The following is a 21,825-nucleotide window of genomic DNA, read 5'->3' as shown; positions in this document are numbered from 1 at the left end:
CCATTTGAACCATTTGAAATAGTTACAGGTAATGGTGATCAGGGTTCTACAGTGAACAAGGCAAAAATCAGGTTAATATGCTGAGAATACTACACGTTCGTGGAGCGACCGTTACATGTATGGTTCAGACACTTCAAGCATCACCATACTTGTAAAGGGGATGTCGGTTGCAATATGACACGTAGGGTATCGTAATGTAGCTATTGGAGGCAGCAAATCTTAGCTTCCTGCCGCCTTAGGCTATTATTTTGTTAACAGAAAGCTACTGTTTGAATGCTATAACCAGCGTCTTTTCCCGATTTAAATATCATGTAATATAGATCGTATGTCTTAGCTTTAGCCACTGCAGCCTGTTATTCTAAGTGTTATGTCCGCCCTTCGTGGTCTCGCGGTAGCTTTCTCGCTTCCCCGAGCACGGGGTCCCGGGTTCGATTCCCGGCGGGGTCAGGGATTTTTCCTGCCTCGAGATGACTGGGTGTTGTTGTGTCGTCTTCATCATCATCATTCATCCCCATTACGGTCGGAGGAAGGCAACGGCAAACCACCGCCATTAGGACCTCGCCTAGTAAGGCGGTGCGGGTCTCCCGCATCGTTCCCCTACGCTCTGTAAAGAAGCATGGGACTTCATTTCCATTTATTTTCATAAGTATTATGTTCTTGGCTGAGGAACCATCGTGAAAGTCGCTTCATAGAAATTAGGAAAATGATAGGAACTCTGAATCTGAAAGGCCTCTGGGGGATATTAATCCCGATCATCCGGAATACGGGTCCTGTGTCCTGACCACCCGCATAATGACTTATCAGGAGGCTGCTTTCCTAACACTGACGTATACCTTCTCGCTTTGTAAACTTTGAAGACGGACATCGGCAAGAAACTCTGTTGTTTCCGAGTTTATGTTAGTTATATAATAACGTCTGGTGAAATGATTATCAAAATTTTCTGACAGACTGTAACACCTTCCTGAATCGCACTTCTGTCTCTAAATGTTGACATTAGCGGGGAAAACCCTCATCAGTTAAGCTATTCACGCAGATCTCAATGTTTCAGTTTGTCAATATTTTCTTCTTCAATTATTAGTTCCTTTTCCAGGAAGTTATTGGGAGCTGTAAAAATGAATTTAAAAGCTTCAAATAAAACAACTTGATTAGCTTGCATAATTCGAAAAATTAGTAGCATATTAAGAGACAAGGGAAAAAATCCTACAAGTTTTAAAACCACACAGCCTCAGTATTTGCAACAACACAAGAAATATGGACATTCCGTATCACATCATATCACATTAATGTTATTCAAGGAAGCTTATGGTAAGACAAAGACTGTACAGTCTGACACTCAACGTACCCATACTTAGCGAAGTTGGTCCAGTATCGAAGTACCCTTCGACGCACTTGCTCCTCCTCTGATACTGGATCGAAGTTGTACTCAGTATCCTCCCTGAGGAAGAGGAACGGTAGCTCACCGGAATGTTTTACGCCTGAAAAAAATTGGAAACTACCAGTTTCTAACCTTCTCAATTAATTCCGGAACGGAGGGTAAGTGTTGCCCTAAATTACGGTGCCTACGTAAAACATGTTTTATGGAACATTCTTTTCATCTATTTTAATTACTGGGGTATATTTATCAGACCAAACAGATGTAATTAACATAATTTTGGGAGGGATGACCAACATAAATAAGTTTTGCCTAAACTTATGTATGTCTTAGCTTATGTAACTTGAAAGAGTTTAATGTATTCACGGACTGATTCACTTTCTTAGGTGATCGTTAGGCGATAACAGTCGACTGACGCAAAATAAGCGAAGTGCATATGCAAGTTAATATATTTACAACCGTCGTGGATTCGAAAAATATAAACAAGGGCATATCTGCACTTTTAAACATAAAGTTAATCCTAGATCACAACTACCTTGTTACGTCATATTTTTAGGGTCCACCTAAGTAGTAAAGGGGCGATGTTCCAACATATTGTGTGTTAACATCGTTAGATGTCACTAGCTTCTTCACATATAGGCCAAATGGTGAATGTATAAAACTAAGAGAACTTGTGTAACACTGACAGAACTTTTACACTGGTGTAAATTAAACACTACAGAACAACGTAATATAATCTGTGGTAGACCAGGCTTACTTAAAACAAAACTGTTTTTAATTCTTCTATTAGTTATTACCATCTGAAATTTTGAAATAAAATTTTGAAGTTATTCTTAAAAAGAAAACATCGAAGATGTAAAATAAAGTCAAATTCAGATATGCGGATACAAAGGCTACGTTGTGTAAGACTCCGTAGTTTCCAAATTAGTAAATTTAATTTAACTGCAAGTATTGCAAAAGTTTCTAGAATGAAATTTTCACTCTGTAGCGGAGTGTGTGCTGATACGAAACTTCCTACCAGGTTAAAACTGTGTGCGGGACCGAGACTCGAACTCGGGACCTTTGCCTTTCGCTGGCAAGTGCCCTACGGACGTTTTCTTTCAGTCTACTCCTTTTTTAATTTTTTTGTTTTGTTCTGTTTTTTAATAGTAGTGTTTAGACCTCTTCCACTTCAGGCGTTGGCCCCTATCACCCATACTACCCCCAAAAACCTACCTAACCTAAAAACAAAAATAGAGCTAGTGCCACCGTCATTTTCACTCTAAAGCTAACTAGGACGGTCAAGCGCCACCGCTTCGGGCTCCACCCCCGAACAAAAATTAAATATGACTCTGAATATTTTATTAAAAAAAGAAAAAGATAAAGGAAGGGTACTATATTTTATTATACTTTATTTGTTGTACATTTGTTCTTTGTTTCTATTTGTAATTCTTTTTTCTTCTCTTTTTTTCTCGGGGGTGTCCACAGCAGCCAGACGGCGGGATTTCCTGGTCGTCTTCTCTTTCAACGAGGGTGAAACACCCTATAATTACCGTCGATGTCTCTCATCAGTCCTTTATGTTCAATATCTCAGTCTCTTCTCACACCAGGTACACCCCAATGATCTGGAGGGCGCGTAGAACAACGACCCCATGTAATTCGCCAACAGCGTATCATACGACGCTTTGCGCCGTAAAATCGTGCAGTTACTCGTAAAATAATGCCAGTAATCTAACAACCCTGCAACGCTCTCGTAAAAAAGGATCACAATGCCGTACCCTTAGCCCACACCGTGGCGCTATGACGAGTAGCAGGGAAGTCAGTGACGTCGGGATGGATCAGCTCGGTGGGCTCTACGGACTGAGGCGTCCGTCGCAGCAACAATGCCAACATGCGCCGTGTGAGGAGCCAGCAGTCGGCAGTCGTGCCACAAGTGAAACGGTGCATATCGGTGTCGACAGCGGCGCATCTAGGGCAGAGAGGATCCTCGGCAAGACGTACCATGTGTAAACGTAATCGGGCGGGGAATTTTTCAGTCGTTATCACATACCACAGCGCCATGACCATGGTGGGAAAGAAACACACCCGCCTCCATCAGACTGCCGGATGTCGGCGTTCAACCACATTAGCAGGCAGCGTCCGTTGAAAGTAGCGGTAGAAGTCCTTGGTTCTAGGATCCCGCGTGGTCGGCAAGACACGATCAGATAGGTGCGAATATGACACAGTGCTGGCGTGATACGTCCAACAGGAATCGGCGGACGGAGGGATTGAGGCACCAGCTCCTGAATCAGTGTATCAGGGAGGGTGTCCTTGTCCGAAGTACGTAGGCGATGCATCGTCCGCAGGAAGAGAGCGAGCGCCCTGTTGTGCATGTTTATCATTCCAGCGCCGCCTGCATGTGTGGGCAACGTTAGCGACTCGTAACGGTTCTTGAACACCCTACCCTCGCTGATGAAATGACCGCAGGCGACTGGGATTGCCGGCCGCTGTGGTCAAGCGGTTCTAGGCGCTTCAGTCCGGAACCGCGCGGCTGCTACGGTCGCAGGTTCGCATCCTATCTCTGGAATGAATGTGTGTGATGTCCTTAGGTTAGTTAGGTTTAAGTAATTCTAAGTATAGGGGACTGATGACCTCAGATGTCCCATAGTATTAGAGCCATTTGAGCCATTCGACTGGAACTTGGCAGCTACCGTAGCGGCCATCGGGAGAACGTGTGTGTAATGATTAAGTTTTGGAGTGGGTTAGACGTTGACAAAATGTATCCGCATGATCAAGTCATGAGTTGGAAAGTTATGGAGACGAATTTGATTGCGGATCACATTAAATAGGCTGCAAAACGTAGCTGCTACTGTACGCTGCACGTTCCCACGGAAGGTCATTCCCAAACACTTCATCGCCGGGACTTTGGTAATGGGCACTAGCGTACTCAAATGGAATCCTCCGCCCATATCTATGTAGTGCGACTTTCGCAGGTTGATACGGCTCCCGGCCACCTCTCCGTATTGCTGAAGCCACGCGATCCCCATACATGCATCTTCTGCCGACCTCGCCAAAAATGCTACATCGTCCGCATAAGCACAACATTTGAAGTGCACGTGGCGGAGGCGAATGCCCTCCAAACGCTGTCGTAGACGATGAAGTGCAGGCTCGAGGGCGACGGCGAAGAGAAAGGCTGACAGGGGACATCCTTGTCGCACTGAGTGCTCAATAGTGAATAGTGGCGAGTGGTAGCCATTGACCAGAGGTGTGGAAGGGGCTCAGTAGATGAGACGGAGAACCACACCTGCCGATATTGGGGTCAGTCCCATGTTCTCTAAGACAGCCTACAGGAAATAATGCCCAACTCGGTCACATGCGTGGTCCAGGTCAACCGCCACGAGGGCACCTTCTAAGTGGCATGCCGACATGAGCGCCACCACATTTCTATAAGAGCTTTACGCCGTGTATATGTTACTGCCACCTCCCAGACATGTTTTGTCGGCATGAATGGCATCTTTGACAATAACGAGGAGACGAGCATGAAGAATGCGGGCGAAAAGCTTGTAACCTGAATTCAATAACGTCAACGGCCGGAAGTCTTGCGGTGTGCACCCCCCGTTTGGTTTTGGCACAGGGATGATCATGCCCTCCTAAAATTCGGGGGCGGGGGGATACGGAAGTCCGGATCCAGGAGTTCACAGCACATCTGCCGAGAAACTTCCCCATCAAGTCAGAAAAGGAGCTATAAGATTCAAGTGGAAGACCGTCAGGTCCAGGTGATTTGTTTCTCGCGCTCCGCGAGAGGACCATGTGCATTTCTTCCCACGTGACGGTCTCCAAGAACGTGGCGTCGCCTTGCGCCCTACCCGAAGGTGGCAGGTCGTGCACGACGTCCTCAATGTCATTGTCATGCCGTTGATCTGGTAGATAGAGAGTGCGGTAATAATCAGTGAGGGCACTGGAGATGGTGTTGTATGTCTGTGTGCGTTGACCGTCCGCAGAAATAACTGCCATGATGAGTCGTCTCTTATGGTGTCTCCATTCTCTGAGGATGAGATAAAGAGAGGCACGTTCCGGTGGGATGGAATTTTGCATTCTCGATCGAACCTGCGTGCCATCCAATCTGTCAGTCATGATCAGCAGAAGCTGTGCCTGTGTCCGGTGGATGGCCATTTGGCGCTCTGGGGAAGTCTGTTCCGACGCTAGTTCCTCCAAGACAGTGTAGTAAAACTCAGAGCTGGATCGGAGCCAAAGCACCTTGTCTCGACCATACGCCATGAGCGTGCAGCTAAGAGCTGGTTTGGTTCAGTATGCCCACCATCGTGTTGTGGAATCATATGTATGACGCTGTCGCTCCTATTTGTGCCAGGTATCAGTGACGGCTACACGGCAAGCCTCTTCCCAGAGAATGTTAACGTTAAGTGTCCAAGGTCCTCTACTATGGCTTGTCTGTTGTGGCAAAGTCATGGCGCAGTTGGAGGCCTGATGGTCAGTGAATGCAGTGGGCCACAGGTCACCGTCGGCAGTTCCTGCCCGAAGACCTCGGGAGATATAAATACCGTCCAACCTGCTGGACAGGTGAAGCGCGTATATCCGCGTCGGTCAGCGTGGATTAGCGTCCATGTATCTTGCAAAGCGAGATCTCTGACCATAGCATGAAGGGCTAGACATGGGACGTGGTGAGGGATCTGATCTTCATGGCGCAAGATGCTGTTTAAAGTCCCCGCCGACCACCAGTTGCTCTGTAGCGCCTTGAAACAATGGAGCTACCTCAGTGGAATAATAGCTTGTTCGCTCTCGACGCTTCGCAGTACCAGACGGGGCATACAGATTCACAAGGCGGACTGCGCCGATGGTGAGTGCAATGCCTCTTGCTGATGGCAAAAACTGAATATCCGTTGGTTCGATGCCGTCGCGTAGTAGTATGGCCGTACCACCACCACCACCGTCGGATGTTGGAGTGACGTAAGATGCATATCCATAAACATCCAGGCGCAGATCAGGCAGTACCCCTTGAAGAAACACGATGTCAATGTCCGTCGCTCGAATCATGTCCTTTAACAACTGAGTTTTGATCGTGGAACTAATACCGTTGACATTGACTGTACATATCTGATACACCTGGGTCACTGGATAGTACGATGACGTATCCTGCAGTCGTTTAAGCCAGTATGCTCCTTGTCGTCCGTCCGACCATCCCTGTCATGTGCACCGTATGTATATTGATCGGCTGAGACAAGATGTCCGTCCGACAATCCGCCGGCCACGGGCATCTGGTTGTCGTTCGAGTCTGATATCATTCTTTCCATTTCCATCTCGGACGCCCAATCACCAAGCTGGAGGTGTGGTACGTGAGGCGACGCAAAACGTTCATCCGATGCCTTGGCCGCAAAATCGCCAGGGGGCTCGTCGGTGAGATGAGCATCGTCAACTTGGCTTTGTCCTTGGGCGGACGTTGCCAGCAGCGAACCAGGAACCGTTGGTGTGAGGTCCACAGCCCTGGCCGCATATGGATTTTCCTCATCCTCCTGCAACGTGTCACCATCTCACGAATCATTTCAAGCAGACAGCCTCCTCTTCTTTCGACGCTTGGGCGACCTCTGCTTGCGGGAATGCGTGTCCCCGTCCTGTGAATCACGGCAAACAGTAGGCACCTCCCGCATCTCCGTGTCCGAACTCGAATCGATTTGCTGATGATCACCTTCTTCACACGGTTGGGGTGGAGACGTGGTCGCTGCTGTCGAGCACGGCGACGGTACCGATGAAGGCTGCGTCGTCGTGGGATCGGAAACCGGGCCCGCGGGGGGCGGCAACTGGAACGGAACAATGTCCACCCTCACTGCCTCAACGTATGTAATAGGCAGCGTTGTCAGTTGCAATGGCGGCTTCGTGTCTGCACGTGGTATTTGCAGGCTACAGAGCGTATATGCCCTTCCTGCCAACACCCTGTACAAGAACGCTGTTGACCGTCATAAATGACGAACGCTCGACAGCCACCAACGGTCACGTACGATGGGATATGTTTAAGCAGTTCGATTCGCACCTGATGCGCTCCATTCAGTACATGAAACGTTTCGAACGTATGCCACTTTTCTTTTACATGACTTAATACTTGGCCGGCCGGAGTGGCCGAGCGGTTCTAGGCGCTACAGTCTGGAACCGCGCGACCGCTACGGTCGCAGGTTCGAATCCTGCCTCGGGCATGGATGTGTGTGATGTCCTTAGGTTAGGTAGGTTTAAGTAGTTCTAAGTTCTAGGGGACTGATGACCTCAGAAGGTAAGTCCCATAGCGCTCAGAGCCATTTGAACCATTTGAACTTAATACATCTCCAAAGGCCGCAGCGCGTTCACGACAAGCGTGGCCGGAACTTCAAACGGCAGTATGTTCCGAACTCCGAATCCTTCATGGTCGACAGTCACTACACCCACGTTGTCATCCGAGTGGTGGAAATGATATCCACCGGTGGAACGGTGAAGAAGTCGTTCGGACGCTGCTTCATCGACAAGTTTCAGGTAAACTGTGTTGGAGACGATCGAAAGATATATACCAATAAGTTCCTGTGGATCGACATGCATGACTTCACGCTGGAAACGCTCTACTTCGTATGCCTTAGGTCGTGGAAAATTACCTTAATCGTGGCTTTTCTATAAGAAAGCGCCATCGTCGTTAGAGGTGATCTGTTTACACTGCAATACCGCTACCCGCGCGAGTAAATAACGGCCCGCACTCGGAGCGCCGCAAAGAGCCCCGCACACGTCCGCTTCTCAACGCGGCTGAGAGCCGACTGTCCGACTGAGCTACACAAGCACTACTCTGTGGGCGCCTGCAGTGAGCTGGTCCGATTGAGCACTGTGCGCGTTGTGGGTGCGCCGCCGCCCGGTACTCGGCGCCGCGACGCCGTCTGCTGCACGGTCGCCCCGGCGGTTCTCGCTGGTCGCATATATCGCAGCTGCGCGGACGTGTCGGCGCGCGCGACATGTCCTCACACCTCTGATTCCGCCAGTACCTCGTCTCCTTCTGAGCCGTGTCACGGCTCAGCTCATTTGATTTACCCGCGAGATTATTCACTTGTTTTCGCCACAGCGATAGGGGGCGTGATCGCTGAGCGCCGTTGGCGCTGGTGCGCGAAGCAACAGTTTTGGAGGACGGCTCGGTCGGGAGATGGCGAAAGGACGAGTCGGTCAGTCTCGGCGAGTCTGTTCAGTCGGTTAGTCGCTCAGTCTGGGAGTCGGTGTAGTGAGGTGACAGAGTCAGTCAGAAGGTAGACACTCGCATGTTAGTCGGTCTGCTCTAAGTCTCAGTCGCTGTTGGGTTGTGCACTGAGCCGGGTTCGTCGTTACTCCGCGGTTGGACGAGTTGGCAGTCAGCTGCAGCCAGGTCCGCACGGTGTAAGTACGCGCCGGGGCCGTGGTCGACGCAGACGGTAGGCCGTTGGTCGATCGGTCTGCTGGTTGTCGTATGGCGATAGGACGGAAGTGGCTGGGAGTCAACTGGTGCCAGCCGTTAAGGACTGCGATAAGATGGCTGTTTGCGAGCATGTGGAGAGGACAGAATGCTCGCTTGCTTAGGGTGGTTCTCCATGACCAGCTGATGTTTGTTGGGCCTAGCACTCGAGTGTAACAGGAAACTGCATTGGTATGGTTCTCGTCACCTGGCTAAGGCCGAAATTTTCATATACTTTTATTATATTTCATGATCATTACTTATTATGGGGTTGGTACTTGTAGCCAACATTTTGTGATTTGGAATAATTCAGAATATCATCACGTGCCAGGTGTCTACTGTGAATAATTCTTAATTTGTTTCATAGTGTATGACACGGTATCCACTATCATCGATAATTTTATGAAAGTTCTGTCCTAATTATTATTACATTACATCTTGTTAAACTTGTTGCGTTTATATTGCAAATTCCCTAATTCTACTAATACTGCTTGGAATATAGATTTTGAGCTGTGTTGTGCAGGCACTTAAAAGGACTGTTGTGAGTGAGAAACACACTTGAGTGTGTAATCTTTTTGAGTTCCATTGTTATGAAGTGACCATTATTTATATTGCGTGATTTGTTGGATTTTGTAGTGAGTGGAACTTTAATTGGTGTGATTCTGTTTTGTAGAATGTTTTTCGTGGCAGCATTTGAGAATCAGTTGTTACAAGAAGTTGCTAGCTCTGAATTGTCACCTCGTTAATCAAATGGTTCAAATGGCTCTGAGCACTATGGGACTTAACATCTATGGTCATCAGTCCCCTAGAACTTAGAACTACTTAAACCTAACTAACCTAAGGACATCACACAACACCCAGTCATCACGAGGCAGAGAAAATCCCTTACCCCGCCGGGAATCGAACTCAGGAACCCGGGCGCGGGAAGCGAGAACGCTACCGCACGACCACGAGCTGCGGACGCTAAAATTTCCTTTAAACTGTTAATTGCATTAACTTAGATGTATAACCAATTATTATTAAATAATAAATTTGTGTCAACAAGGCTTGGACCAAATAAATGTGCCTACACCTTTCCCATCCTGGGTCTGCTACTGTCGGTACATTACACCTTCCTTCCAAACTTCACGGAAGTTCTGGTTCGCAGAAGAGCTTTTGTGAAGTTTGGAAGGTAGGAGACGAGGTACTAGGGGAATTGAAGCTGTGTGGAAGGGTCCTGAGTTGCACTTGGGTAGCTCAGTCGGTAGAACAGTTCCCCACGACAGGCAAAAGTCCCGAGCTCGAGTCTCGACCAGGCATCCAGTTTAATCTGCCAGGAAGTTTCATTGTAAATGTGGTTTGCTAGCTTGACAATCTTGTAAAATCGCGTCATGGTTTTCGTGTAAAGGTCTCAGAAAACTGTTTTTCTTAGCTAAGAGTGAATTTACAATGAAAAGCGACTGTCTAGCAATGACAACTTACTTACTCATTTACAGACACAAGAATGCACAAAAAATAACATAAAAACAATGTAGCAAGCAATTGGGTTCAAAAATTTCTTCATTGAAAATTACGGTCGTGGCAGCAGTCACGCATTACTGTTATTTGAAAAGAAAAGAAATGTGCCTTGTAAAAACTACTGTTTGTATTTACCGTTACTGATTTTACCAAAGTACTGTTACGCCATTATTGGTAAAGACAATTACGTCAAAACTTTTCAATTACAACTTTTTGGCAGACTGCTAACGGTTCGTCACTTTTAGAATTTCGCAGCTGAAAAAAAGGAATGAAACACTTTTTCAGTCTTTCCTGAAGAGCATCACTACAGTAATAGGAAATCTTTACCTTTTGTTTCAGAGACATATGTCGCAGCACTAATTACAAAAAATAGGTTTTTTTCTTTTCAACCAACACTAAATGGCTTTTGAGCACAATATGAGGTAGAAACGCAACAGCAGCTATGGATATAGATCCACGAAAATAAAACTGCATCATTGCTGGAAATTCGCGCTATAATAAAGTTGAATTAACTTCGTCAGACACAGGCTCATTTTTCGTACAATTTATCTCATAAATGAAATGTTTACTGGAAGGAGAGATTTCGAATGTGAAACATCGTGCTTTAATATACGGTAAGACGCACTGACGTAAGTACAAAACTTCACATATTACGCACTGAATAAAATATTAACTCTAACAGAAAAGGGAAGAAGCACACTATGTGATCAGAAGTATCCGAACACCTGGCTGAAAATCACTTCGTGGCGCACTCCATCGGTAATGCTGGAATTCAGTATGATGTTAGCCCTCCCTTAGCCTTGATGACAGCTTCCACTTTCGCAGGTATACGTTCAATCAGGCGATGGAAGGTTTCTTGGGGAATGGCAGCCAATTCTTCAAGGACTGCTGCACTGAGGAGACGTATTGATATCGGTGGGTGAGGTCTGGATCGAAGTCGGTGTTCCAAAACATCCCAAAGGTGTTCTATAGGATTCAAGTCAGGACTCTATGCAGGCCAGTCCATTACATGGATGTTATTGTAGTGTAACCACTCCGCCACAGGCCGTGCATTATGAACAGGTGTTCGATTGTGTTGAAAGCTGCAACCACCATCGCCGAATTGCTCTTCAACAGTGTGAAGCAAGAAGGTGCTTAAAACATCAATGTAGGCCTGTGCTGTGATAGTGCCACGCAAAACAACAAGGGGTGCACTACACACGCTGGTAGATGACGTTCTCTGGGCTTTCGCCAGACCCATACCCTGCTACCGGATCGGCACATTGTGTACCGTGATTCGTCACTCCACACAACGTTTTTCCACTGTTAAATCGTTCAGTGCTTACGCTCCTTACACAAACAAGGCGTCGTTTGGCATTTACCGACGTGGTGTGTGGCTTGTGAGCTTTTACGCTTTTATGCTGTACGTGTCCCTTCACGTTTTCACTTCACTATCACATCGGAAACAGCGGACCTAGGGATGTTTAAGAGTGTGGAAATTTCTCGTACAGATATATGACACAAGTGACACCCAATCACCTGAACACGTTCGAATTCTGTGAGTCCCGCGGAGCGCCCCATTCTGCTCTCACACGATGTCTAATGACTACTGAGGTCGCTGGTATAGGATACCTGGCAGTAGGTGGCAGCACAATGAACCTAATATGAAAATCGTATGTTTTTGGGGGTGTCCGGATACTTTTGATCACATAGTGTATAAAGTTACATGCAACTTTCCAACAGCAATCCATATAAATCTCACTATTCCGTTTTATATTTGACGCACTGAGTAAACAATAACTTCATAATCATAAAATAAGAGTATTACCCTAAACGCATCTTTACGACAGCCGTCCACATAACTCAATCAATTTCTCATACTTGGCGTAACTTCCTAAATCGGACTCTTTCTCATAATCGGCAAAATTCCTGGAACCATTTCACTTCGTACAACGTTTTGGTCTTTTGTACAGTGCTATTGGTTCATACTTCAAGCGTGTTAATCTCTTTGAAAGCCTAACACTTATATAAATCATTCACAGCCAAAAACACAATTCTCTTCTATTGTCCTGCTCTACAGTGCGTTTTTGCTGCTCAACAGTATCAATAGTAAATTGATTTTAGCTAAACTCTCTTATATAGAATTCCACCGTCCATTCATATTACTGTGACCACTGCCTAAGTTTGACGTCAACATGCAATTAACACTCACAGACGGCGGATGGCAGCACTAGCATTGGAGGGTATATAAAGCCTGTCGGGGGACGGGGGGAGAAGGGTAGGAGGAGGAAGCGGAAAAACAATGCAGTTGTTGTCGTAATAGGGGGTAATTTATCTGACGTCCAAAACGGAATGATCACTGGTTTTCGGGCTAAGAGTGGAAGCATTCCCGATACGGATAGGTTTTTAAACTGTTCGTATGCCGCCGTCGTTAAAGTATAACGTGCATGGCAAAGTGGCACAATCCAAAACCGGCTCCAAGGCAACTGTGGTGCGTCGCGAGCCATAAATGACAGAAGCTAGCGACGGCTGGGGAAATATGTATGGCCTACTAGACTTGCAACTGTTGAGCAGCTGACGGGCTAGATGAACCAAAGGGCTGCCAATAGCGTCTCCTCAACGATCCTTCAGCGAACGTTGCTATTTGTGGGTCTCCACTGCAGGCGCCTGGATCATGCACCCAGTCGTTCAGCGAACGTTGCTAAGTATCGGCCTCCGCAGCAGACACCTGGATCATGCACCCATCGGTGCCATTGGACGTCTATCGAGTGGCGACAGGTGGCCTTTCCAGATGACTCATGGCCGTTGGAGTGTGTGGCGTGAAACGTCTGAAAACAGACATCCTGCAACAATCATCGGAAGGTTTCAGGTCAGAGGAGGGAACGTTATGGTCTGGAGGTTGTTACAGAATTCTGTGGATGATCTCCACGTCCCGTAAGGCACGGTGGATCAACACAAGAATGCATCTGTCCTTGGGGACCGTGTCAACTCCTCTGCACGATGGCATATACCAGCAGGACAATGCCACGTGTCACACGGCTTGCATTGCATGCCCTTTGTTCGAAGAGTACCAGGCCGTTTATCGTACTTCCTTGGCCACTAAACTCCCCGGAAAAGCTCAATCGAGAATCTACAGAATCACCTCAACCGAGCTGTTTGCGCCAGAGATTCTCAACCGATAAACCTATCGCAGCTGGCAACGACACTGGAGTCGCCATGGCTCCACATCCCTGTCGATATCTTCTCGAACCCCATCCACTCTTCCTGCGCGTCACGCAGTGATGGGCGCTGCAGAAGGTGTTTATTCAGGTTTTCACAGGTGGTCGCTTTAAGGTGGTTTGACAGTGTACAAAAGTTAAGTAAAAGATCGTTATACCTTTTCTCTCACAAGATATTACAATGTTTTCAATTCCATAGACATGTGAAATAAATCATGAAAAATACATACATTACAACTCTGTTCTGGCTACCAAAAGATGACGTTTTTCATACTTATAAATAATTTGGAAGAGTCAAGTGGTACAACTACATAAACTTTTCGTCCAACCTTATAGATTTGGAAAGTACAAAAAAAACAGCTAGGATTTTACAGGTGCTATTGTGCAATATATTGTTCGTTATAGTTTATCGACAAGAACATTACTGAGTACTTAAAACTCCCAACAAACAAAATAGAATTCACAGTCGAGCAAGGATGCAATTTATTGAAACTAATAAAAATACAGATTTAGAATGGAAGAGAGGGCAACTGTTACTAATGTTACAGTGTCTGCAAGCCCTTTGTATCCACTGGGTCACAACCATGAAACTTTCCACTCATTGACGTATCTCTTACCGTATCCGCACCAGACTTTCAAATACTGTCAGTACCTACGTCTGGCAGAAATTCAGGAGTTCCCTGCAGGCACGGCCGACGACTTGTGTCAAACTCGTGCTGCTGGTGTCCAATGCAGTTCTTCCACTGTTCTGATCAAACGGCCGATATATATGACAGGTTGTGTTGGAAAAGGATCTGATACAGTTCCCTTTCAGAGGTCCGTGCAGACTTTCGTGCTTTAAGAAATTCTCTGCTCCCGGAATAGGAATGTAAGTATGTGATGGTAAATGTAAGAGTATAGTGATCTGATACAGAAATGATTTAATTTGCATACGATACAGTTCCATACGATTATAGAGAAATTGTACGATTCATATGAAAAGAAATCATAACATGATGATGTCTTCCTGGAAATGGCCGGATATCTGTTTGTCAGTTGTTTACCGCAGACGTGTTCTTGGTATACCACACTGAACCCTTGTCCGTCTACTTGAATTTCATATACGTCGGTCTCTGAAGAACCAATGTGGTTGGATGGAACAAAATCACAAAAAGCGACACTAGAAAACAAAGAATCGAACGCAGCCTATTGATCCTAGAAGTACGTTGCAACTAAACATAGAAATTTCCGTTGCCAACGTGTTTGGGGTGGAATTTGTCGTCTGACGGATTAACAGAGTTGGAACCTAGAAGACCTAATGAAAGCCACGAGTTTGTAATACCGAGCCCCATTGGTTGGAGAACTTATCACCGATAATCCAAGACAAGGACGTCATTGGAGGGCTGTCATGTTGAGGGCGTGGTAGAGTGAAGATACCTTACTAGCCGCAGCTACTTTGTGATGATATACCTGCGAATGTCTAACACCATCTTGTCCACAGTCGCCTGCTGACAGCATCACGGGTTTTTATACTGATAATCTGAGATTAATCGCACTTCTATGTTGACGCGAGCCACACTGGTTGCTCTGGTTATAGATGCTAGGCAGCATCCCAGTATTCGCCCCTACCTGCCTCTGTATACCACGCTGCAGCCTCTTCCCGGATATGGGAATCCATTGACTTTTATAAGCACTTGTCTCACTGCATAGCACTGACTAGTCATCTCCCGAAGAACAGGTAAGTTTAATGATACCAAGGCAACAAGCCTGCCACAATTTTGATGTCTGAGCAAACTGTAAGTATTTTCTTTTTTCTCAGTTAATCCTTCTTTGTAGAGATTCTGTCTTGCTGTTCATCGATGTTTCCAATTTTTCGATACATGTAGTTCGCAACAGTAATGTTTCATTATCTAATACCCTGCATATCTGTATTACATACCTAATATCTTCTCATATAGTGATTGTATGGATACTGTTGTCGCCCGGGTTCCCGGGTTCGATTCCCGGCGGGGTCAGGGATTTTCTCTGCCTCGTGATGGCTGGGTGTTGTGTGCTGTCCTTAGGTTAGTTAGGTTTAAGTAGTTCTAAGTTCTAGGGGACTTATGACCACAGCAGTTGAGTCCCATAGTGCTCAGAGCCATTTGATACTGTTGTGTGTTTTAATTGTCTTGCAGTAAACAGCTTCGTGTCCAAAAGACTAAATTAATTAGACCTCTTAAACGTAAACTAAACCCATACGAATGAATTATCCTATAAATTCGAACCTCAATGAGCACTTTATCAAAGCAAAATTAAGACTGATGAGACAAAATATTATGACCATTGGCCGCCGCAAGACTAAATGCTGCCTGGTGGCACTCTGGATAAGCGACGTGGTACAGAAATTATATAAGCAGAAGGAAAGAAGGAAATTGGGTTTAACGTCCCGACTTTGAGATCATTAGGAACGCAGCACAAGCTCAGATTGTGTGAAGGATGAGGAAGAAAATCGACCATACTCCTTCAAAGGAACCATTCTAGTATTTGATTGGAGCGATTTAGAGAAATCGCGGAAAACGTAAGTCTGGATGGCCGGACGCATCCATTGTGGTAACCACTGCGCCACCTCGGTCGGTATACAGGGTGAAAAGTATTTAAACCGACAAACTCTGGGAGGTTGTAGGGGACATAAAAACAAATATTTTTCCCTAATGTAATTTTTTCCTATGAGGATAATTTAAACCGGAGGAGGCCGTATTACGTTCTTCAGTTGTTAGAGGCCGTATTACGATCTTCAGTTGCTAGAGGGCGTATTACGCTCTTCAGTTGTAGGCAACTGCTGTCCACCAGTGTAGTAGTGCATTACCTTTGTTTACAAATGGAGCGATACACCTGGAGTGAGTACACTGATATGGTTGGTGCGTACTACGTAGCCCACCACAACGGACGAGCTGCACAGCGGGTTTATCAACAACAACATCCTAATCATCGTATTCCACATCATACGACCTTTGTTGCTGTTACCAACGTCTGAGTGAGACCGGGTCATTTAGCAAATTACCTGGACAGGGATGCTGTCGCACGGTAAGAACGCTGTAATTTGAGGAAGCTGTCTTGCAGCATGTGGAGCGGGATCCTTCAAACAGCACTCGTGCAACTGCGCGTAACATGGGGACGAATCAGACGAATGTAAGAACAGTCCTTCGAGAGCAATTGTTACGTCCACTCACTTACAGCTTGTCCGCAACCTGGAACCAGTTGATTATCCACCCAGAACACAGTTTTCGCAGTGGTACCAGGAGCAGTGTGAAATGCATCCTACATTTCCATCCTCTGTGTTGTTTACCGACGAAGCAACGTTCGTGCGTGATGGAGTCTTCAACATGCACAATTCGCATGTTTGGAGTGAGGATAACCCACATGTCACAGTTACTAGCGCTAATCAAGTGCGGTTCTTCGTTAATGTGTGGGTCGGTGTTGTTGGGGACTGTTTAATTGGGCCGTATCTGCTACCTAGGCCATTAAATGGCAGGCACTATAACAATTTTCTCGCCAGAGCATTGCCAGAATTGCTGGAAGACGTCCCGCTCCCTACAAGACAACGCGTGTGGTTCCAGCATGACGGGGCGCCGGCACATTCCAGTCGTCGTGTGCGTCGATTCCTGGACCGACGGTTCCCACAAACGTGGATTGGCAAAGGTGGTCCTGTACCATGGCCTGCTCGATCCCCAGATATGTCCCCTCTGGACTTTTTTGTGTGGGGAGAGATGTGCAACCTTGTTTACGCAACTCCTGTTGCATCAGAAGAGGATCTGGTTGCCCGTATAGTAGCAGCAGCAGGAACAATTCAGGATAATCCTGAGGTTTTTTCTCGCGTCAGACAGAACATGATCCGACAGTGTAACCTTTGTTTACGTGTCAGTGGAGGAATTTTTGAAAATCTGCTGTAATTGAAATTGGGTTGTGTTAATGTGTTGTCTCTTGGTCATAAAAAAATGGAAAAGTCTTTGTTGGTTTAGTTAATTTGCCGCCAGAGAAATCTTCCTCTACCGGTTTAAATACTCCTCATAGGAAAAAATGACATTAGGGTCAAATATTTGTTTTGATGTCCCCTACAACCTCCCAGAGTTTGTCGGTTTAAATACTTTTCACCCTGTATAAGCGGAGCAGAGACGAATGAGAAATCATTATAGTCGCGATTGGGGAAATCAATTGATGTAAGCGTCTTTGACAAAGGGCAGATTATTATGGCCAGGCGCCTGGGATGTAACATCTAGGAGACGGCGAAGCTGGTCAGTTTTTCGCGTGCTGCTGTCGTGAGCAAGCAGCTGAAGAACGGTGAAAGTAGGAGACAGCGTGCTGGGCGTCTACGGGTCATCAGAAAACGTAGAGTTCGGAGGGTTGTCCGCTCTATAAAGCAGGACAGACGGCGATCTATCACGGGTCTGACGACAGAGTGGAAAGGTCGTACAGTCAAAGTTCAGAGCACACCGTTCAAGTGCATTGTTGGACATGGGCTTCCGCACCAGGCGACCCTTGCGTGTTCCAATGTTGACACAACAATATCTGCAATTACGATTGTTGTGGGCAGCATGTAATCGAAACTCGACCGTTAATCATTGGAAACGTGTCGTTTAGGAGGTGAATCACGTTCCTCGTGATTCCTGGCGAATGGCTGCACGACTCATGCACCACGTCACGAACACTCGCTGATGGCCGTAGTTTTATGCTATGGAGGACAGTAATCTGTGTTTCCCTGTAGTAGTAATCAAAGGCACTGTGACAGCTGTGAACTACATGAACATTATTGCACACCACCTGCACCGCTTCATGCTTGATGTCTCTCCCGACGGCCATGATGTCTTCCAGGAAGGCCACAATCATGCTTCAGTGATTCGAGGACCGCGATAGCGGGTTAACGTTGATGTCTTGGCCCCTAAACCTGTCTTAACTGGACTCAATGGAACACACCTGGGACGTTACTGGCCGCTTGCTCCGCGTCCATGAACAATCGACTCGCAATTTACGGGAATTGCGTGACCTGTGTGTGCAGATCCGGAAACCTAGCAAGGACTTGTCGAATTCATTTCACGTAGAGTCGCTGTTGAACTGCGTTCCAGATGTGAACCAACGTGCTATTAATCAGCTTGTCTTCATGGTCTCGCTTACCGGTCTCTTAGTCTCTATGGAAGATAGGTGGTGGTGGTGGTTAGTGTTTAACGTCCCGTCGACAACGAGGTCATTAGAGACGGAGCGCAAGCTCGGGTTAGGGAAGGATTGGGAAGGAAATCGGCCGTGCCCTTTCAAAGGAACCATCCCGGCATTTGCCTGAAACGATTTAGGAAAATCACGGAAAACCTAAATCAGGATGGCCGGAGACGGGATTGAACCGTCGTCCTACCGAATGCGAGTCCAGTGTGCCAACCACTGCGTCTATGGAAGATACCTCAATAGATACGTGACCACATCTGCAACTGCAGGTACAGCACGCTCTCTACCAGTCGTCTAATTTTACAGATATGCTGCCCGGCGGTCATGTATGCACCTCATTGCACTCCACGATATGGTCGATCCTTACTGACAAAACGCTAAGATAAGGAGGAGAGGTGCAGCTTGTGTCTAAATTTAAGAAACTGGGTCCCACCTGAGTATGCAAAACATAAAATCTTAATGCTACGCTCAAATACTTTCGTCACAGAGATTACAACAGAAAAAAATAACGGTAGATTGAATTTTCTAGTCGGGAATTATTCCGTAAAAATATTGTATTTACAAACATCAATAAAGTATGACTACACTGATGACGAATGTATTATGGGGCAACAGATTTGGCCGGCCGCGGTGGTCTAGCGGTTCTAGGCGCTCAGTCCGGAACCGCGCGACTGCTACGGTCGCAGGTTCGAATCCTGCCTCGGGCATGGATGTGTGTGATGTCTTTAGGTTAGTTAGGTTTAAGTAATTCTAAGTTCTAGGGAACTGATGGCCACAGATGTTAAGTCCCATAGTGCTCAGAGCCATTTGAACCATTTTTGCAACAGATTTGAGTAATAAGAAGATTATGTCAGTTGCCTTATCAGGCGGAACCTAATTCTCATAATGCAGAAGTCTGATGAAGATTGGTTAGCAGTCTTCACGTTAAATATAAAACAGCATAGTTACCATTATATTAATGAGTTTTAAGCTAGGAACGTCTGTATGCAACAAATTAAAGGCAATATGTGTTTTTCCAACCTAAAAATCATTAACACACTGCATGACAGCAAAAAGTAAAAGGGGAAGAGGAAACGATATGAATTTTCGCTGGTTATGCATGGTGCATAATAAGCCTATGGCTATTCGCCCTTGTAATGGCTATACGTTGCCGACCGGAACCCTGACGAGTATGTCAAGCCTCACGTTCTCATGCAGTCTAAAATCGAGCCACTGTCACATCCGAATGCCCCACAAATCTGGATATTTCACGTTTCGACCAGCCGGCTAAACAGAGCCCCCTTTCAAACTCTGCCAGATCCTGACAATATCTCCTTCGAAGTGTTATCTCAACATATGACGTCGTCCACGCCTAGTATGTACCCCACCAGGCGTGGTAATAACTTGAACATTACTAATGAGCTCTGGTGGTCGTTCTACTTGTCACATACAATTGCAAATCTAGAACTATTTACTTACGCGCCGACTGTTTGTACGTGTACGAAGTTACTTTCACATCCGATCATGTCTTCTGGATGCATTATTTTTTTGTCAGGCAGTGTCTAATATTACTAGGAACAGAGGATTTACAGATAAACAACATTAAAGGTATTTAGCGCTTACGGTTGCCAAATTTTATGATCAAATTTTCTCATTCTCACTCATACGGAACACTTGAATTTGCAATCTCAGAGACTATTTATTTTATAGTCAGAAGTGGTAACTATCATGTTTAATAATCACGTAATTTAGTTTGCATCACCTTGGCTCTTTCTGAATTAAAATTAACCACTTTTGGATGTTTACTGATACTATTGAAGTATTAAAGACAGTACTACTCAAAGGGCATATTTCTCTTTACTTTCGACAGATCTGTCCTTGTCGAGCTTTCGGAAAGGAAAAAAAAATGTAATAAACATCCACCATTCACAAGAAATATTATATTCAGACGTATTTGTGTGCAGAACTATTTCAGAAATGAAAACTATTTGAGTATGGTATGACTAGAAGTTTCTTAGAATTCTGCCATATACTGTATAGGTAAGCGCTTGTCTCTTATGGTTGAAGTCAGAAAAATAAATGGAGTCGGAAAGAAGATTTGTCGATGAAACACAGAGGAAAATTAAGTATTCTGTTATTGAGTCCGTTTTGGAAGACACCATGTTCAACTTCCTTTTAGTTAAAAAATAACTATAGCCTAGTCGATTTTCATTTTATTATCACGTTATATTTCATTTAAATTGTGAGTTATCTCTGCTTATCTGCAAATACTTTCCGAAGAAATAGAAGAGGCGAAATAACACGGAATTTTTCTTAGGTCTTAGTACTAATAAGTGCAAGAAATGGAAGTATTGTTGCATAATTTCAGAGGAAATATATTGAAATTTGTTTAAAGTCTGTTATCAGTCATAATATCTTTCCAACTGAACGAAATGTTACTTAAAATAACGCGCTCTTGAAATACGTTTGTGTAGCCTCTTCGTACTTACCCCATTGTGTGACGTTCACGTGCTCTCCGCGATAGTCAAATTCGTAGTAGAACACTGGCAGGTCGGCAACTTCTGTCACTTTTCTCACCAGAGCGTCAGTTGGCTCCAAGAAGCGTAGGTCGTTGCTGAACTATTGCAGTACAACCAAATTCATTGCAGAAATTGTGATATGCATACTATGTGTAATGAATTATATATTGTAGTAACACTTAGGTTCAAAAATATTTTCATTTGTACGAAAAGCTATACGAATTATGACAGCAACTCTTACGAAACTACTACTACTTGGTGTCTAATCTTTCGGTAGTAATCTAATTAAATACGTTAGAAATTCTGCAAGAGGAAAAATTACTATATGATGGCATTATTACGATATGATAGCATTAATTTGGATTACAACGAACGCTCGGAATGTGTCAGAGAAGACAAAATTCCAATTTCTGGTGACTTCATATCTCGAAGAGCGTACACGTTTTCCCAAGACTGTTTCTTAAACTATCAAAGTTACCTTATTACTTCACTTTAAATGCGAACAAACTTCAAGTAATTGTACAAGTGATGTAGTGCAGTGTGTGTGAACGTGTGTGAATTCCTAAGGGACCAAACTGCTGAGGTCATCAGTCCCTAGACCTACACGCTATTTTTAAAGTAACTTAAACTAAGTTATGCTAAGGACAACACACATACACACACACTCATACACACACACACACACACACA

General features: G+C 45.4%; 1 protein-coding gene across 2 annotated transcripts in view; it reads right to left on the bottom strand.

The window, feature by feature from the left end:
* The window catches only part of LOC124605754 (venom carboxylesterase-6-like), a 116,802-nt gene that overhangs the window by 12,332 nt on the left and 82,645 nt on the right, over positions 1–21,825 (bottom strand). For both annotated transcript variants that reach the window (XM_047137638.1, XM_047137641.1), the window contains exons 8-9: positions 21,106–21,235; positions 1,343–1,475 (exon numbers count right to left, since the gene is read on the bottom strand). In XM_047137638.1, coding sequence (XP_046993594.1) covers positions 1,343–1,475; positions 21,106–21,235 — 263 coding nt within the window. The remainder of the gene's footprint in view (positions 1–1,342; positions 1,476–21,105; positions 21,236–21,825) is intronic.

This window comes from Schistocerca americana, chromosome 3 (assembly GCF_021461395.2).
Source record: "Schistocerca americana isolate TAMUIC-IGC-003095 chromosome 3, iqSchAmer2.1, whole genome shotgun sequence".
Taxonomy (NCBI): domain Eukaryota; kingdom Metazoa; phylum Arthropoda; class Insecta; order Orthoptera; family Acrididae; genus Schistocerca; species Schistocerca americana.
Note: the sequence above shows the minus strand (reverse complement) of the source record. Positions and strands in the feature narration are given on the sequence as shown.